The following is a 19,817-nucleotide window of genomic DNA, read 5'->3' on the forward strand; positions in this document are numbered from 1 at the left end:
TGGCTTGAATTTTGTCCAGGTTGGCAGTGACTAAAAGTCATTAACATCTCATGACTGCCTGGTGGCCTATGTGAAATGAGTTTCTTAATGTATTTATTTAAGTCCAGATATAGTACCTATGGCCAGGACGCCGGGCATCTCTCTAGCTTTTGCAGAAGCATTCTACCAGATCAACATTCATTTCAGCTCTCAAGATTAGTGATGAACCGAGGCCCTCCCACACAAAATAAATTGATTTATTTAAAGTTCAAGCCAATCCCAAGCCCCCATCCCACTCTCCAGCAGGCTTCCTGAAATCTGATTTGACAGTAGGAGAAACTTTAAGTCTAAATCTGCCTCTGGGTCGCTCAGTCCTTTGTGAAGCACCGTCCGTGCGGTGGCTGGGGTTCCACAACAATGGTCCAGCCAGATAAAAAGGGAAAGTGTCAATCAAGTACGTCATATGTGCTAGGCACCAGCCACATCATCAGGTCATAAGCAGAGTGCCAGGCTGGAAGCTGCCCACGTAAGGAGACCAGCATCCAGACTGATTCCACAGACCTAGGCAGCATGGGAGCTGGCCTCGGAAGGGCACCAGCCGGCAAAGCTGGTGTAGAATCCAGGAATTGTGGCATGGAGTTCTGAGAGCACCTCAGTTATGCTTTAAGACAACTGAGCGCGATGGCCCGGGAGACAGCGCAGCAGAGGGCAGAGGTTCGAGTCCCAGATCTCACATGTCAGCTTAAACGGATCCATCACTACAGTCCCAGGGGATTAGATTCTGACTTTCTTGGGCACCAGGGACACATGTAATACATATAAATACATGTGGGCTATATATTCATACACATAGAATAGATAAAATAAATCCAAACCCACTACGGTATTAATGTGAGGATCTATAAAAACAAGCCACTGCATTGCAGAAACAGGGGGAGCAGAGAAATCTCTGTTTCCAAAAGAGTCTTCCTCTTCCCTAAAGCTCTTACCAACGGGCTCCATGTAGGGTGTGTGTGATAGGTGTTCAGAGGCAACCCCCCCCCCCCCCGGTATTGTGTGCTTCTTGTGGAATCTAAACCCCTTAAATCAGGTAGCAAGCACATGGTTCCATCCCTTCCCTAAGGAATCAAGTAGGTAACAGAATGCTTAGTTCAACAGAATTAATGATGCTACTCACTGCATACTACATATCATACCCAGTATTTTACCTGGTTGATTCATTACGCCCTCACAAGATGCTAGTATGTTAACGCATTTGAAGAGAAAATCAAATGGAAATTATTCCTAGTCCAGTATCCAATCTAGAGCAGAGGGTTCAAATTTTATAATGGGGAAACTGAGGCACATATAATTTAATTAATTTACTCAAGGCCATCCATACATCTAGTAAGTGACAGATCCAGGGTTTGAAGATAGAAACAGGACATTGGGTTCCAAGATTCACACATTTACATGTGTGTGGTTGATACAGCAACAGCAGAAAGACAGCCCTAAAATGTCATCTTTATATGTTGTCGGCTCTCAGTTGTTAGGGCAATGTGCAAGCTCCCAGACTGGATTATAGAGAAAAGCCCATAATATACAAAGTGCAGTTTAATTATGTTGGTACAGATAGAACAGAGAACCTCCAGTAACCGGCGATGACTGTCGCACTTCTCTGGGTAGCCAGGATCTGCTTCACGCTTATCTCTACTGGCCTATTGCTACCATGGGTGGGGCACCAGCCATCTTGATGCTTTGCTTATATAAATGAAGGGGATGGAGGTAGGGTAAAGAATCCGAGCGCCTGTAGATCCAAGGCTAACACTGAACAACAAAAGATGGATTCGGGAATGCATAGGTCAGTCTTAAAACATCTTCAGGGAGATACTAGTGTTGCTTCTAGGGAAGCTTGATGGGCCCCTAAGCACTGATGATAGCTACTTATGGATGAAGAGAGCCTCAAAGATGTGGCCCATCTGTGACCCCTGCCTGTATCACAAAGGCCTTGGAAGAAGAGCCGAATCCAGCTAGCTGAAAGACCACAAGTGGCTACTCATGTGTTTCCGGGGGGGTTGTAAGACTGATTATGGTTTGAATGTGGTCCAGCCCTAGTCCATGTTGTGCTGAGGGAGGTGGTAGGCTGTGAAGAGGCATCTCATTGCCTCGGTCATGCCCGTGGGCTGGAGGAGGCTGGGCTGGAATGATGAGTCTGACTTTCCGTTTGGAGATGTGGTTTCTCCATCCCCGCCATTCCCTACTTTTGACATCTACCATGAAGTGATACAGCCAAGAGGCGCTCTTGTCAGAACTTAAAGCCACACTGTTTTGGCTTTCACTATATAAACCCTGAGCTAAACAAACTCCTTTTCTTTATAACTTTAGCCTCTGTTAGGATTTTGTCACAGCAGTGACAGACAGACTAATACAGTTGAAACTCTGGGAAAGAGTTGTCTAAAACAATAGGCAGGCATATCATAAAAATGTGAAATCTTCATCAAGTCAATGACTGCTAATCTCCAGGGTAAAGATAACCAGGAGGCCGTTTCTCTTCACTGCTCAACAGTGGGACCCTTTTTGTTCTTATAGTCACAAGGAATCTGGCTTTGAAATTCTCAGTTACAATTTGAGGGCGACACATTTTAGGAAGCAGAGATGACCAACTGGGTCACTGCAAACCTGCTACTCAGAGTGTGGGGACCTTGGCTCTCTTTGATGTGGGCTCTTGAGAATGGGAGTTCTTGGAGAGCAGAGACAGTTTTGGTGAAGACCTAATCAGTATAAAGCCAATCCCGTGGCCACGGAAACTCGTGATGGAATTTATGCAGAGATGAAGGGCTGAAAGAAACAGTGATTGTCTTATTGTGTGGCTGTAGACTTGTGTTATTAACATAAAATTAATTCTGTCTTTCCGTGTGTGTGTGCATGCACACACGTTTCCATGTATGTATATGTATTGCACGTGTGTGCACACACGTGTGCATGAAGTTTGTGTGAGCATGGTGTGTGCATGTGTGTGAGTGCATGCATGTCTCCTCCCACCATGTGGGCCCTTGGGATGACACTCTGGCAAGTGGCTTCACCTTGCTGAGCCATCTCATTGGTCCAGGCTTGTGTTACTTTTATATCAGGTCTGTGAAATACAAAGTATTGTCCATAAAATGACAATGTAATTCATTTTATGTATCAATTAATTTTATTTTTAAACTTTGGATCCCCTTGCAGCATACTCTACTCAATAAAAAGAGGACAGAAAAGAGAGTAGAAGTCCACTAGCTTCTGGTACCATCTGTTTATCAATACTGTTATGTTCTAGAGCCAAAGGATGGTACTTGACAAATCATTAAAAGAATCAGCTTTTAATAGACAAGGAGTTTATATATTAGTATGTCAGGATTGATAGCATACGTAATAGTTTAAATTTCCAAATGTTTTAAGATTTTGATACCAACTGATAAAAAATGGAAGTGGGCTGTTGGCATTCTTCCAACATATGTGATCAGGAATCACATACGAAAGCCTAAGACTTGTCTAGTGTATCAGTAGTTACCGGAAGCGCCTGCCTAGGTACTGAACATAAGGTGGCTTTCTGCTTTTCCCTGAGTGTTCCCTTAACTCCAAACCATCCTTGCTGTCTTTGCATGTTTTCTTAGGAAGTCTGTTCTACTTCCCCACATGCTGGCGCTACAGAGCTGGCCTCGTAAATGACTTCCTTTGTTTCCAGCTTTCTCTAGTTAACTATGCCGAACATTCCTGGAAAAATAATGTAGTATCAAGTGCTGTGAATCCAAGTTATCCATGTGGCAGGCAAGATTATTCAGTAGGAAGGAATTAGTCAGCACTCCCAGCTGGCGACCTCAGGAGACAGCTGTTTCAGGTAGGCTCTAGAGGTTCACTTTGCTACCCGGTTAGTAGTGGGTGTTCAGATCCAAATTAGAGACTTTCCACCTACTAGCTTTAAGGCTTCTACAAACAAAAAAACTCCCATACCCCCCTTCTCTCTCTCTCTCTCTCTCTCTCTCTCTCTCTCTCTCTCTCTCGACTGAGTTTCTGTGTGACTCATGCTGGCCTGGAACTCACTCTGTAGACCATGCTGGCCGTGAACCCCGAGATTTGCCTGCCTCTGAGTGCTGAGATTAAAGGTGTGCACCACCACCATTCAACCAGTCCTCTTTTCCTATAATCCATTTGTAAAATGGGAGAAACAAGACTACCGTCTTCATAGTGTTTCGTGACGAACTGGGTTGTGTTATGCACAGTCTAGGCTTGGCAGAGAGACAGGCACAGGTTGGGCATTCTGCATCTATGAGTAGCTATATTACACAAGGAATTCAGCATCCATCGGGACTTGTAGAATCCAACCTATAAGAGAGGGGGTTTCTAAATTTGGGACTTTAAAATATTATTATTAAGCCATAAAACATGTGAATGGGCCACTGCTTTAATGAGTGAGACTTAGAACTTCTTGCACTAATCTTAGAGGGGTCATGATGGCACCTTAGGTGCTCCATGCTCTGGCACCATTGTAGATAAAATGTACCTTTACTTTATCAGGGAAGGCAGGGCTCTCCTTCTGCCCCCACAATGCAACACCCTCATCCCACTGTGCCCTGTAGGGTGAGTGTCTTGAATAGTCTGTCTCTGCTGACACAATAGTCTCTTCAATAGGGTAGGGACGTTATTCCGTCTAGTCAAAGCTCATTACTCTCTTATGATACAACTGCACAAGACAGCAGCATCTTCTCTTTCCCACTGGCTGTTCACTGTGACTCCATCTCAGAAGGATGACTAGTTTCCTCTTGTATGCTCAGTAACTGCCCAGCAAGGGTCATTTGGAAACCATTTTGAGAAATATAAACACTACTTAGAAATGGAGCCTCTTATAAAACTGGACTATGGGGGCAAAGCATTTTAATGGCATCACTAAATAGCTTTTATTATTGGTACACTACTTGCAAAAGCTCTGCCTCAGGTGGAAAAACCCCAGGGTCAGTACAGGTTTTGCAAGTCAGGATTTCCTGCCTCTCAGTTTGTAAAAGAGGCCCATGTAGGGCGAAAGGAAGGAGGTCTGGGGACTCCCTCCTTTCAGAATCTCTCTCTGCATTCTAAAAGTAGCAACTCAAGGGGACTCACATTCTCTCAGACCCATGCCCCTCGCAGCCTTAGGTCAAGTCACCTGATGGGAGAAGGGAGCAGAAGCAAACATGGACTCTGGTAACAGTGAGCAAAGCCTCTGAGAGTCAGGGTCCACCAAGGCGTGCTTCAATGCCGCCCCTCTCATAATACTCGCGTGCCTGCTTGCCTTCTCCTCACGCATGCTCTGTGTAATGATCTCATATGTTCCCACCACAAAATGGTCAGCTGTTGGGATGCAGAGGACTGTATCTTTGTATCCTCAGCATTTCATATAACGTCTGAAACTTGATATTCAATCAATAATTGTTGAGTAATCTACACTATCTCTATTGCCAAATGTGTCTATATCTTGAATGAAATTTCACTCTGGCTAATAATAGCTAAAGAAAAGACTTAAGCTTCCCCCATCCCCCAGCTCTGATGCTGTCAACCAGCAGAAGTTGGGTTTTGTTTCTAGAGGGTCCTTAGGAACCAGGATTGTATCTCATTAGCAGAAGATACCTCCCAGCCATGTCCATCTCCTGAGGGACACTGTTGTCCTTTGTCTATCTCAGCCTGCCTTGGTGATTTGTCCTGGAAGGAAGGGGCTAAGGAAGTTGCAGATCCATGCCCAGCACTGGCTGAGGCAGAATCAAGCTGCACACACAATTTTGACAGCACACAATTTGATTGCGCTCCTGGCTGGGGTCACCCAGTGAACGTGGAACACGGGTTGAATCTTGCCTATGTTTTGTTCATATGTTCACTGTGGAATTAAGATTTTCATTGCAAGCCGGGCGGTGGTGGCGCACGCCTTTAATCCCAGCACTCGGGAGGCAGAGGCAGGTGGATCTCTGTGAGTTCCAGGCCAGCCTGGTCTACAAGAGCTAGTTCCAGGACAGGAACCAAAAGCTACGGAGAAACCCTGTCTCGAAAAATCAAAAAAAAAATTTTTTTTCATTGCAGACATGAAAGCAAAAAAAAAAAAAAAAATACTAGGTGGATTTTCCCCTAATAAGAAACTCTATTACTAAAAAGTATTTTAGCTCAGTGTATACGTATGTATATGTATAATATGTATAAGGGGGTAATTAGGTTTCTCTTTGGACTTCGAATCTCTTTGGAGAAAATTCCTCTGGTTTGATTCCTACCATGTTGCCATCTCATTTCCCCCCATCTATTCCCTGGCTCCCCACTTACTTCAACATTAATATTGCACCCTTTCTTTTAATCTTGGCTGCTAAACCTAACCTGCGTGGCTTGGGGCAAGCCACTTAGAATTTCTATCACTTCCCCCCAGCCGTAGAACAAGGGTAGCACACTGACCTGCCTCCGAGGAATACCGTGTGAATTATCTCCTGTAATTAGCATTGCTCTGCTCTTCATATACCAAAGCAGGGTAGGCATGCCACCATGATCACAGTGGCCAGAGCGGATTGTGCACAAAAGCTACACTTGGGAACAGCTGCTTGGCAAAGAGCTGACAACTGGAAGTTGCAAACTTTACACAGAAGCAATATTTCCAGTATTTTCCCCGAGCAATCATGAGTAAATTGCTCACTAGGGGTGGAAATGGTTTCCAGCCAGTTCTGCCTCTTCTGGTGTGTGCACCCTGCAAAGCTCAGTCAATGCCAGGTAACTGATCCTTTGTGCGGCTGCTGTTTAGTGCAGATGAAGAATTCAGAACGGTATAATTTGGACAGGGATGAAATTTCTGTGCAGTGATATGTATTAAAAGCAAATAACCTGTGCTTTCTTCAAAGCAACAGCTGTAGAATCTATAATTTTTAATTATCCAGTGACAAAGACATCCACATTTTTTTTAAATGGGCACAACATGTCATCATTAACAACTTGTATTAGGTTCCATTCTAGAAACTTGAGAAATGTACCCCTCATCATTATAGGTAAATGGAAGTAAAAATTACAACCTGGAAAGCTATTTAAGGGAACTTATGAAAAATGGGTTTAAGAATTGATTTCCTAAACCTTTTTACTAGGTTGCTTTAGGAGAAAATATGCATGCATACAAATACACATTCAGATATACATGTAAACATACATGCGACTATACACAGGGATACACTGAGTAAATCTATTTTATTTTTTTTGGTCTTTGTTTCTGTTAGTTAATAAAATTGACCCTGAAAATACCATTGTATTAATTTTCATAAAAGCCATGTATACACACACACACACACACACACACACACACATCAACTTTGGAAGGGAAAGTTAGTTCCAGAGTGGTATTTAGAGTTGCGATTCGAATGGAAGGGAGACTGTCTTCTGTGGGAAGGGATCACGAACACTGACTTCAAAGTCCCAGTACCAGGTCCCAAAGGATGTCTGTCCCCAGTGCTGACCTGCAAGAGTGACCCTCAGGAAGTGCGGGCCAGAAGGGCCTGGTGGGAAGAATATTAAGAATATTTTGATTTATTTTTCTTTACTTGCCCTTGGCAAGATTCTGAAATTATAAGTCAGCTTCGCAAGTGTCCATACCATGGGCTGATAAGCAGCACAGCGTGGGCAAACACAATTAAGGTGGTAGGTGGGCCTATGTCTGACTGCCAGAAAAGGGCGGGGCAGAGCAGGGCAGGGTATGTTCCCTTTGGTGGTGTGTTCTAGGTGGTCTTGTTTGGCTTACTTGGAGATAAAAGTGACATTTAAAAATGAGCTGGGCGGTGGTGGTGCATGCCTTTAATCCCCGCACTCAGGAGGCAGAGGCAGGAGGATCTCTGTGAGTTCGAGGCCAGCTTGGTCTACAAGAGCTAATTCCAGGACAGGCACCAATGCTACGGAGAAACCCTGTCTCGAAAAAAACCAACCAACCAACCAACAAAAAGCCTGACTTCTGCAGGGAAAAAATGGTACTCCATCAAGGAGCCTGCCTTTCTTTCTTTCTTTCTTTTTTTTTTTTTTTTTTTTTTTTGTAAGGGAATGCCTCTAAATTTGGCAAGTACATTAGCCAGTACCCAGTCAAAGCACTGGCTGCTGTTTTCATTTCCTTTCTTCGGAGATGAGGTGCTGTATAACCTAGGCCAGCCTTGTTCTCACCAAACAGACCTCACTGGCCTGAAACGTTCAAAAACTCTGTTCCTCTCGAGTACTGAGCTTATGAAGGACTTCTGCCACGAAGACAAATTAGATTTTATTTTGAAATAACAATGTCATGGTTAAAAATAAGAAATCATATTGGAGATATAATTTTGTACAAGAAGCTCAACTTATCCCAACATGTTGATCTCTTTGGGAAACTAAATCATTAGTTTTGCTGGGGTGTGTCTATGATGCTTGTTGTGTGCATGGGCACCTGGGAATTAACAGGTGACAGGTAAGGTTAGGGACTATGAATGTGCTCCTAATGTTAAATGTTAGCGCTCCAGTTACAACACTTCATATTCAGTCCAGCAGAGAGGACTGGACCGCACCAGTTGATGGATTTATCTCTGTTTACGCTGAGTGAAACGGGAAAGGAATTAAATGCATATTTATAGTTTGACAAACATTCAATATAAATTAGAATTTTTGATTTCACTTATTAGTTTGGGACTATCGAAAATGGGGATTTTATTGCATACAGATTTTATTGCCAGTAAAATGGAAGGATTGACTTCCTGAAGAGGTCCCTAACTGCAGGGACAAAATCCATTTCCATCTTAACATGGTCGTGCCAGGGGTTGTCTTATGAAGAGTGCCGCAGAGTTTCTGTGCACACTTCCAGGGGCTCCAGCTCTGTCACTGTGCTAGGACCCTATTGTGTGGCTGCAGTCATCACGCAAGACGTGAGATTTGCTTATGGCTACAAGGGCTTGTTCTAATCATTAACATTCAGGACGGTCCCCACGATATTATCTTACCATACAAGAACTCCAAAATTATCGCCCACAGATTAATGGCAATAACACAATTCCGGAGCCTTCCCTCTGTATGTAGAAACAGATCGGCAATAAAAACCACTCACAGGTGCCTGTCCCCAGCACAGGATCTCTCGCTTTGCTCTGATTTTTAAAGGCTTCAGATCAATAACTGGAGTGACATTATTAACAGCTCCCTCAACACCTTGGCTAGCGCTAATATTAAATCCATTACACCTTCTGTTTGACATTTGCAGTATAGCAGACAGTGCTGTGGATACAGTCACATTGTCTGGGGACTGGGGCTGGATGTGAGGTTACTGAGATGGTCTCCCCTGTCCAATGTCTAAATTCAGTTCATCGATAAGAACCAAACTAATTCAAACCGAAAAAAGCAAAAAATCCTATCCAAACCAGATGGCCAATAATCCACACACATCCAACCAGTAAAACACTGACCTGATCTTTGGATAAGTTTGTATTTTTTTTTTTTGTGATCTTGTCATTTGCTTCTCTACTTCTCTCACCTTTTTGAAAATCCTCCAGTCATATTAGGATTTAAGTCCCTGTTCTATAATCTGAGGAGTTGATCAAATTTACCATGGCATTGAGATACGCACAGAAAATGCAGGTCATTTCCATCTAGACAAACACTCTCTGCTCTGTTTTTCCATCCCTTACAGCCTTCAGGTCATAGAAGAGGCATTGTGGGCACTGAGATTAGACCATTGGTTACCTTCTGAGCCTATGGTGTACACTAGATTCTACCTGAAATTTGAGAGAAAACACGGTAGCCGATGTTTTAGACAACAGTGGTAAGCAATGCTACCATAGCTATCCTTCACCGAATACTGTCTCGTATGTTTTGCTAAGTTCTCTGAATCCTAGTGGTGTATTGATTTCTCCTCCTACCAACACACACCCACCCAGGAAGCTACAAGAAGCTCTTGTCCTCACTGAGTTCTTTCCAAGCAGGACCCAGGCCTGTGGCTCCTGACAGAGGCCCAAGGCAGGCGCTGATTGCTATCTCATAGGAGGTGAACTGCTTGAGACAGAGGATACCTCAGTTTAAATAGAGAAATGTGATACAGAAAGATGCTTGTGAGGTTGCATGAAAAATCAGGTTACCAGAAGGATGGATGTCAGGATCTTAGGAAAACATATAAGACAAAAGCCAAGCAACGCACTCTGCTGAGCTTCCTTCCCATGTATACACACACACACACACACACACACACACACACACACACCTTCAGGAAGATATCCTGTGTATATATACCTACAGGAAGTTATACTATATATATATGTATGTATATATGTATGTATATATATATGCCTACAGGAAGGTGTCATATATATATGCCTATAGGAAGATATCATAAGTATATACGCCTATAGGAAGATATCCTATGTATATATGCCTACAGGAAGGTATCCTATGTATATACGCCTACAGGAAGATATCCCATGTATATATGCCTACAGGGAGGTATCCTATGTACAGGAAAAGAGAGGAAGTCTAGAAGGCTGTGTAGTGCCCATGTACAAATGTGGTTACTTCTAAATATTACTGGTTGGCCTTCGTCCCATCTTTTCTGCATATTCTAAAGGTTTCATGATGACTCTGAAGTGATTTTATAATTTTAAAAGCTGTTATATTAACAAGGACAAGTAGAAATACCATTTTATGACATCTCTAGGAAAATTATTCTGTCTTCAAAACAGAAAATTTTTAAAGTTCCTCCAGGACTTCTGGGAGAAGCTGCATTTCTGTTTACCAAGCATTCCGAGGGCACAGTATTGAGATTTATGAAAAGAAGATAGGACTTGTAATCCCAAGATGCAGAATTGTTAAGAGCAGCGAAGAAGCACGGGCAGATCTACACAGTGAAGACGCACCATCCCAACAGTGTGCACAGAGGCTCTTGCTCCCATGTCGTCACAGCTTGCAGGAGAAGAGAAATGACTGCCTGCCGGATGGTGAAGGGCAGTCTCTTCCAGAATATTCCGATATGCCTCCCAAGAAAAGGCGCTCAGGCAAACCGGGGCTTCTAAAAGCCGGAGTGCCCAGCCCACTTATTTTTCCAATGCTTGACTTTAGATTTCTCCAAAGGAAATAATATATTTACTAAACTACCTGTAAATGTGTACGCAGGTAAAATATTTATTTGGGTTTGCTGTCAAGTCAACAGATGCCTGCTTCCCCTCCCCCATAATCTTGAGACTGATTCAAGACAGGAGACTCAGAGGCTTGGCAGCTCATGGAAACAGAGTTCCCACCGTGGCCCAGGGGTGCCGCCCGGAAATGGCTTTACTCACTGACTTCCTTTTATCACAATGCCAAGTGTTATTTAGATTTCAGTCATTTAGTAATGCCACACTGCACACATCAGGGCGCCTGAAATATCCCTTACCCGCTAGTCCTTTCATTTCCATAATAACCGTATATCAATATCCATTTTCCAACCAAATTCCAACAGGATATAGAAAGGAATCTGCGCTTCACCAGAGTTTAGAACATTACAAGGCAGTGAACAAGAGTCTCCAAAAATGTTCCCTCATGTTATTAAGAATTAGAAAATCTTGTTAAAATTCTTTCAGCTGTTGGGGATCATAAGCAGCTTTGGGACATAGTGCCTGACATGTTCTTTTAAAGCAATTCCCTTTGAGCAATCGTCCGTATTAGTGGAGATATTTCATCCCAGGTAGCACCCTATGCTGCTTTTCAGTATCTGAGTAGTCAAGCTAGCTGTGTTTTTAAGCCAGAAAATAACCAACTTCTATAGACCTGTAGGGCTAAGATGGGTTGGCATTCCCTGATGGCAGGAGTCACATTCACCATCTAGGAAAGGAGCCCTTTCCTGTGAGAACATAGCTGATGGGCTCTCATCCTTAAGTGGTGGGGAAAAGCAGAGTTTCATGGGTGTTGAGTGGGAATGGCTGCAGGAAGGCCACGTTGGTGCCTTTCAATCGGTTGTTGACGTAAATGACAGAGTAGGTCAGAAGGAGAGGATCATGGTGACGGGCGCAGAAGTGAGCCCTTTGAGAAGGCCAGATGTGGCCTCCAGTTGTCTAGAAGGAGTAACAGGGCTCCAGGGTGCCAAGAGCTGTTCTGGGCATATTAACGGTCTTATAGAAGGCGTGGGGTTTATCAAACGTCTTTCCTTAGAATGTTTATCTGGGTTTGCTGTGAGCCCTAGCAGAGCCAGTATAAAGGCTGTCCTTTTCTTTTCCTCCCAATGTCTCTTTCAGGAAACAGACCACCCTAAAGACCTGTCTGGAGAAACAGCAAGCTCCAGGTGAGTGGAGGAGGTGATCTGGCTTCCAGCTACATACAATTTAACCTTGGGTTTGGATTAACAGAGCTCATTATCCGAAGCAAAAAGGTGACAGTTCTCTTTGAAACGGTCATCAAGCATCTAAAGAGCTGTGCTCAGTTCCTAGAAGCATGTATACTGTTAGAGGGTCATCAACAAACTACAATCCAGGCAAACGAGGATAGTGTGGGTGATGAGGTTCTGAGGAACACACCAGTAGATGGATGCGTGACTGTGGAATCTGTGGTCTAACCTGGGAGCAGCAGAAAGGGGGGGGGGCTTGATGTCTCTCATATGACACAGTTGGGTGTCTACAGTAAGGAGCAGGGCACCATCTGAGATACGGCGTGAAGTTCCAGTGAAGGAGATGGGAGACGTGGGCTTCAAGCCAGGGCTAACTCTGCTAGGAAGTGCTCAGCCGTAGGGGCGGGCAGCTTTCCTAACTCACCAGCTTCACGCCAGGAGATAACAGAGACACCTGTTGGCGTTGCTGCTGATGCTGGAATTTGTGCTAAATGACCGGGAAGATCCTGAAGTCAAGTGTGTGACTCACAGACACAGAATCCACGGTCCAAAGACCTTCCTTTAAACGACAGCTTTTAAACTCAAATTCCTCTCCACCGGGTCACGAGGAACCAAGGCTCCCTGATCCATCTTCAGAACAAATGAACACAAAGCCCTTCTCATATGCTGCTTCTCCTGCACCCACAGCTAGGGATGTCCGAACAATGGCAAAGCAGTGTCAACTATCTCGCTGATATATCCATTCAGTAAGGCCACTGAGCTATGATATAACGAACACATGGCTTCCCCCAGAAGGCTGTTTTCACTTTGAAGGGCAAAGAGCGGTCTTAAACATTTTCCTTTCTCATGTGTGAAGCTAACTGGAGGATACCCACCAACACTATAAATAATGAACACCCTGCTCTAACTTCCATGGGAAAACATGGATTTGATTCTATATATGGAGTCAAAATATTTCCAAAAGAGGCAATCTTTTTTTTTCCCTGTGAATACCCATATTGTGATTAGTTCTAGACAGGACAAATTATTTTCTTGAAATATGTAGTTCATTTTAATATTAATCTCAAGGCAGCATTTTTCATTTTCCTCTCTAATACAATGCTTGTGTGTTGCGAATTCTGTTTTAGAACTACAGATCAAGTGGTTTCAAACACAGGCATCTTTGAAGAGTGCAAAATAACTTCTCAAGTAAGCAAATAAAACTTTGCACTTGAAATCAGGCCTTGATTCATTAAAAATCTTAAACTTCTCATGAGAAAAATTAACATTTAAACCACTGCTGCTTGGCCAAGCACTCCACCACACAAGAATATGAAATATCTCCTCTAAAAAAGTACAAAAAGGACAAAACCACAAATGTGGAACTTCAATTAATTTAAAGCCCCAATCAGCAAAGAATAAATCCTTCGCAGATCTAATTACCAGCGCTCTCGGAAGACCCAGGCCGACTAGCCAATCTTTCCCGTGTTTGAACAGCTTGATGAACTAGGGGACTGATGGATATCAAGTCATTTTGTTTAATTTATAAATGGATTTTCCCCTAATACTTAAATTATCATCAGTACAACACAATGAAAATGGGAACATTCTGAATGCAAAGTCTATAAGAGTCCTGGAAGGAATCCCAATGAGGGCTGTCACCTCTGTTCATTCCTCTATACAATTGATCTAATTAAATACTGAGGGTGGAAAGGCAGCGGAAAATGTAGCCATTTCTGTTTTCCTTTTAGCCTTAATTTATCTGTTCACATCTTTCAAGTACCCTTCTGATGCTTAAAAGAAAAAGAAAAGAAACCAAGATTTCTGCAAATCCCTAACACTTTTAATTCTCTACAAGGTAATATTCAAGATGCCTCTGCCAGAGGGTAGATTTTTGCTGAATAATAAATAAATGTGTAAGAATAAAGGGGAGAGGGTGTTCCAAACCAGCAGATCTCCTTCTAGTAATTTGAAAGAGAAACCAGAGGCGCTTGGACCTTCTGGATGCATTGTTCAACTGAAATAAGATCTCTGGATTACACTTATTAAACTGTCTCCTTATTTTCAAATCTCTTCCTTATTTAATTACTGCATGGGGTTGAAAGCTGCACGGAATTCTTAAATACCCTTCGTCCTATTTATAGTCTCTCCACACGGGGACCTCGGGCACACTCATTCGACGAAGGTCCTGCCCACCAACCGCCAACTGCAAACACATTGAAACCCAATTCCCACCTGGCTCAGGGGTCTCTGACTGAGAGGAGGAAGAGGCCGAGCTGGCGGCGTCCTCTGCGGTGCCCTGTGAGAGGAGGCCTCGCCCAGGCGGGAGCTTCATGCCCAGCTGCTCTGCCATCTCCACGTGGTCCCCAGGGTGAACATAGTCAAAGACGCTGCTTCCTGTCAGCTCCACCTGGAGAGGGAGAGAAATGGAGAGAGAGGTGTCATGGGCTTTTCTGCGTTCAGTGTAGTAGCACAGGGATGCAGATTCGGAGGCGGAAAGGAAACACGCTCGGGCCCCAGCAGCAATTCCGGCTTCAAGTCTCCATCTTCAGCTACTTGAGGATTCTTGGGAGGGAAATGATATTCTTTTTCCCACATGTATTTATTTAGCAATTGTTTAGCCCAGTTTTCCCCTCATACAGTGTTGTTTGCATAGGGCCAAAGCGTTCTGTGAAATGCGGACAAGTCTGCCTTGTGTTCAGCTGTTTTATCCACGCATCATCAAGTACTTGTATGTTCGGTGTCAACTGGATGATTGACTGAGACCTACAGTTTTCATGCTGAGAAGTTTGTGCTTTGTATGAAAACCATTTCAGAAACAGCTAGAGATAGCAGGCCAGTCTTTCTTTCAAATACACAGATTTCTAAGATTAAAAAAATACCCTCTTATTTCTATGTAAATTTAAATGTACAAAGTGCCACTTACAAATATATGCAAAGGCCTAATGTTTTCATTAAATATCACTCATTAGCTCTGTAATCATATGGAGAATTTTCCATGCAAAAGAGGTCAGCTGGGGTCTGAAGCAGACATTTTTTTTCTGCTGGTATCAGCTTGTTTTGCCTTCAATCTAATAAAATACATGGTACAGAGCTCCTTGAGGGCTTTAAAAAGGGTTTTTATTTTGTGTACTCTTCGAGCGAGGCTGCCTCCAAGTACAGCGGATGAATATGAAACAGCGGAAGAGAGACCTGTATAGCTCAGTGCCGGCAGACCGGGTCTGTGAGTCTGGGTCACTGCGTGGGGTACAGGCAGAAGGTGCCAGAAAGGACTGGCCTTACCTTTCACCTCTCAGAGAGCTCAGACTTTTATCTCTTCTTGAGGCCAGCTGTAATGCTCCTAACAGAACGTTTTGCCTCGTAGGTATTGCAGCAGGGGGAGGCAGGTCAGAAGCAGGACATGAGAAAGCTCTCCTTGGGTCACTAATGGGTTTCTCTGTCCTTTGAGCGAGACGGGCTCAGGCCAGCTCTTTGTGCCATGGAAGTTTGTAAAGCATCCAGTTTCTTGACATGTACCCTCCCACCTAAACCTCTTCCTACCTCGTTTCTCTTTCCTGTGTGATAGCCAGCATCTCTCTAAACTCTACCAAATCTCTCCTGCTGGGAAGGAAGGGAGGATAAACTGTCACGGAGAGCGGAACGCTCAGATCTATTACCCTCAGCACTGCAAGTCCCTTGTAAGATGATCACATCTACTCCCAGACACCATTTGATTAAAGTCTTAACAGGCAACACACCTTCAACATCTATCAATTAGCAGAGGCAAAACCAGGAACAGAGAAGGCAAAATTCAGTTTGGGTAATAGCTCTTCCCGAAAAAGCCTCGCCCAACTTTTCCCGAAAATGAGGTACTTTCTGCAGCGATTAGATTAGTCTTTCCTACTGTCTTTCTCGGCTACTGAGCTGTATCATCTTACTCTCCTCCACTCGGTCCTGTGACAGAGAGCGCATCGGGATTCACGGTGATCAGCTCCTACCCTCTGGGAGGGGGGGATTACACGGAAATAATCCCTTTAATGTGCGCCTTGCCTCTAACCACTTCACACGGTAATAAACGGGTAAACTGACTTGGCGCAATTAAGAAATTAAATGAAACTAATAAAATGTGTGTTTTAATATTTCTTGATGGTTATTTTGTTTGGGGATTAGTGGATATGAGGAAGTCATTCGCTGCACATGGAGTCCGACCAGACTTGTCGCACATTCCAGTGTTTGCTGTCATCTTTCTGTGAACCCTCAGATACAGACTGCAAAAAGGTGAAAACCCAGTGAAATAATTAGGGTGCTGGTTATTGAATATTCCTGTCAACCAGCTCTACAGAGAAGTAGCCAGGTCTCTACAACTTGCTTTGCCTAGAGATCCTTCCTTCCCAAGAAGCTGCGTTCTGAAATACTAAGCAAGGTTAAGTCGTAGCATGCCTTATTGTATCCAGGAAGCTGTGTGCTGATGTACAGAGCAAGGTTAACTCACAGCACGACCTATTGTATAGCGGCAAGGATGACCTTCAGTGCCCTTCTGGAGGCTTACACTGAAAACCCAATATCGTTGCTAGAGAGACAGCTCAGCTTAGCAATTAAGGGTACAGACTGCTCTTGGAGAACACGGCTTGAGTTCAAGACCCAGCCACTCCATAGGGCAACTTACACAACTTGTGACCCCACTTTCCAGTGGGATCTGATGTTCTCTCTGGCCTCTGTGGATACTGCACTCATATGCACAAATCCACACTCTCACGTATATATACAATTAAAAATAAAGTGAAAACAAAACAATAATTGATGGGGGAGTTGGCCCTGAGGATTGGGCACTGCCATACCCTCCAGGTGTCTACTACAGTCGAGGCCACAGGGACGTGGGAGACACAGGCTATTTGGAGTTGTAACCTGAATGTGAGGTCACAAGGTTCCCCTGTCCAGCCGTGTGGCCTTGGGCAATCCCTGGAACCTCCTTGGACTCCAGTCTTCTGGAGCAAAGCTGGTGACTGGCTGCTGTGAGGGACAATGGGGTCCCTTTCTCAGTGCATTCCGCGTGGATGTCCCCCCTGCTATTCTGGTTCTTGGGGATGATGCGGGGCCTGAGCCTCTAGAGCGGTGATGAGTCATGGCTTACTTGCCCCACAGCTCTGTTTTGAAAACTCCATGAAACCATGTAGGGGAGTCACTGTGTAAGAAAAATAATGCCCTCTAAATGCCTCCCTAGCCTGAATAGTGGAAATGGTTAGTGGTCACGACCGAACTGGGTGGAGTCCGTTTCAGTGCCTCTCACTTCCTGTGTGGTGTCTGTAGCTCAAGAGGCTGAGCAAGGAACTCTGAAACCCTCTGTCCTTCATCCTTGCTGTGTCCACAAGAGCATGCTGAGTTCTCAGAAGGGAGAAGGCTACAGACAGGTGGCCTGCCAGGATGTTTTGTGGTTGGACCCTTGGCCCTAAAGGAAGTCCAGAAGGAGGCTGTCTACACCAAAACAAATGGGGGTAACCAGGGGTCAACTTAAGGGTAACCAGTCATCAACAGTGTCACCCATCCCAATCACCATCTTATCTTGCTGGGCTATCACTGATGTTTATTGAACAAAAAGGATAGAGAGTTAGATCTAAGACAAAATCATTTTGATTTATGATTAATTTGATCAAGCTCTAATTGTTTGTTCCCCCAAGTGTAATCTGGCATTATGATTGTAGCACTTTAGTTGTAAATGTGTTTCAATACTGCATTGTAATTATCTTTCCCTGTAAACCCTTGCCAGGTTCATTAGTAACCACACCCTCTTTTACAGCCCCAGCTGAATTTGACTGAGGGTGGAATTATACAAGTGCCAGGAAACTCAGGCATTGAGGAATCCAATGGTCATCTTCCTCGACCCCTTTGTTTCCAGTCTATGGCACAACAGAACTTAAGTGGCCAGTTTCCGAATTACACCCCAGGTCCTCGTTATCTGCATCAAGACACACTCTACACAAATGATGACCCACCCTTTCAGATCACAAAGAGTGAAAACTTAGAGTAGTTTCATCCGGTATGACTTGTTGGTTGTATCCTCAGTCTTTTGTTAGGATCTTCTCAATGGAAAATGGTAGCCCTTTACCTCAGTGGTGCACTCTGATGGGCTCAAACGACATTTTAGGCAAATGTAAGAACCTCTTCATTTTAGAGTAAGATCAGTCCCTTGGTGGTTGTACTTGTCCAGCTTTGGAAACAGACCCAGAGTCTGTTTGAATGGTTTTCTAAGCTTGAGAAGGAGAAAGAGGCATGGCCATCTCTACTTTCAACCACCAGGTCTAACGTTACCCCCTCGAGTGACTCTATTTTGTTGCTCTTGTTTTGTTACTTTTGGTTTTGAGATAGGACCTTTCTAGTTCAGACTGGTGCTGAACTCATGATTCTCCTGAGTAGTGTCCACGTTACAGGCATGTGTCACATGCCTGGGGTGAGCAATGTCAAAAGGGAACTTCTTTGCAATGCTTAGAACATGTAAAAATCAACAACAACAAAACAAAAAGTAAGGAGCGTTTGCAGCTGCAGATAGGATTATTTATTGCCCATCATCTATCTGGAGATCTCATTTTGTTGAAACCCTTTCTGCCCAGATATTCCCACTCCAGGACAGACAGCAACCCACAGTCAAACTAAACTACACAGCTTTCCCTCAAATATACTTCATGATCTACCGGCTTGCCTGACATCTTCACACTAGACACAGGTGCTCTTGTAACTGAAGTTCTGTGGAAAACGTAAATATATTTATATAATGGTTTGACTTTCCCATGTGGGGTCATGTGCCCTGCTGGCAGCTAGGACAGGGAATTTCTTGTCCTTTCAAACATCAAGCAAGCATGTTGGAAGCCGTGGTTTGAGTCTCTAGAGTGAGCGACGCACCCTTTAACTATATCAGTGTCCTGATAGGGATCCTCATGGGATCAGAGCCCCTTTAACTAAGAAGGTTTGGTACATGTAAGGGGCCAGCAGTGACACTAAGTCACCTCCACTGTGCAACACACGAGAGGATTTTGCTTTGAGGTCAAATCAGAAAGCCCATTTTTCAGGTATCTCTTTCTTTAAGAGATTTCCATCTAAGAAGCAATACAGGGATGATTTTTATTACATAAAAAACATTTTTTTTCAAGGCCTCCCATTTAAGGCAGAAATGCCATAATCCTTTTGGAAGACACTTAAAAAAAAATCTCTTGAGGACCTTGTAGTACTAATGACTGGGGCTCCCAATTGGGTCCTCTTCCAGCTTGGCCAACTCCACAGGGGACACCAATGATGTCTGGAAGTTACTCTCAAGGGAGACTGTGCTGGTGGGAGCTGACTTAGAAGCTAACTCCTAGGTTAAGCCATCAGCTCTGCCAAGAGACCTCATCTTCGTTTGAAAAGCCCGACCTGGGATAGGGTAGAAATTCTATCTCACCACAGCAGGTTAGGATTTGCAGTTTTTTGGGGGTCACATTTGTGTTACTGAAGGATAATAAAGTGATAAGGGAATAAAATATAATAAGATATGATAGCTTGATTAGCACAGGTTTTCTTTGGATTTACTGGTATCTTAATGCCATCTTCATAGCTTCCT

The 19,817-nt window shown here is 43.8% G+C and overlaps 1 protein-coding gene across 7 annotated transcripts in view; it reads right to left on the reverse strand.

Moving 5' to 3' along the window:
- Positions 1-19,817, reverse strand: part of Npas3 (neuronal PAS domain protein 3) — an 812,903-nt gene that overhangs the window by 104,107 nt on the left and 688,979 nt on the right. For all 7 annotated transcript variants that reach the window (XM_041658773.1, XM_041658772.1, XM_041658771.1 and 4 more), the window contains one exon: positions 14,486-14,660. In XM_041658773.1, coding sequence (XP_041514707.1) covers positions 14,486-14,660 — 175 coding nt within the window. The remainder of the gene's footprint in view (positions 1-14,485; positions 14,661-19,817) is intronic.

This window comes from Microtus oregoni, unplaced genomic scaffold (genome assembly GCF_018167655.1).
Source record: "Microtus oregoni isolate MIOR12 unplaced genomic scaffold, Mior012 000009F_ref0000495, whole genome shotgun sequence".
In the NCBI taxonomy this organism is placed as follows: Eukaryota; Metazoa; Chordata; class Mammalia; order Rodentia; family Cricetidae; genus Microtus; species Microtus oregoni.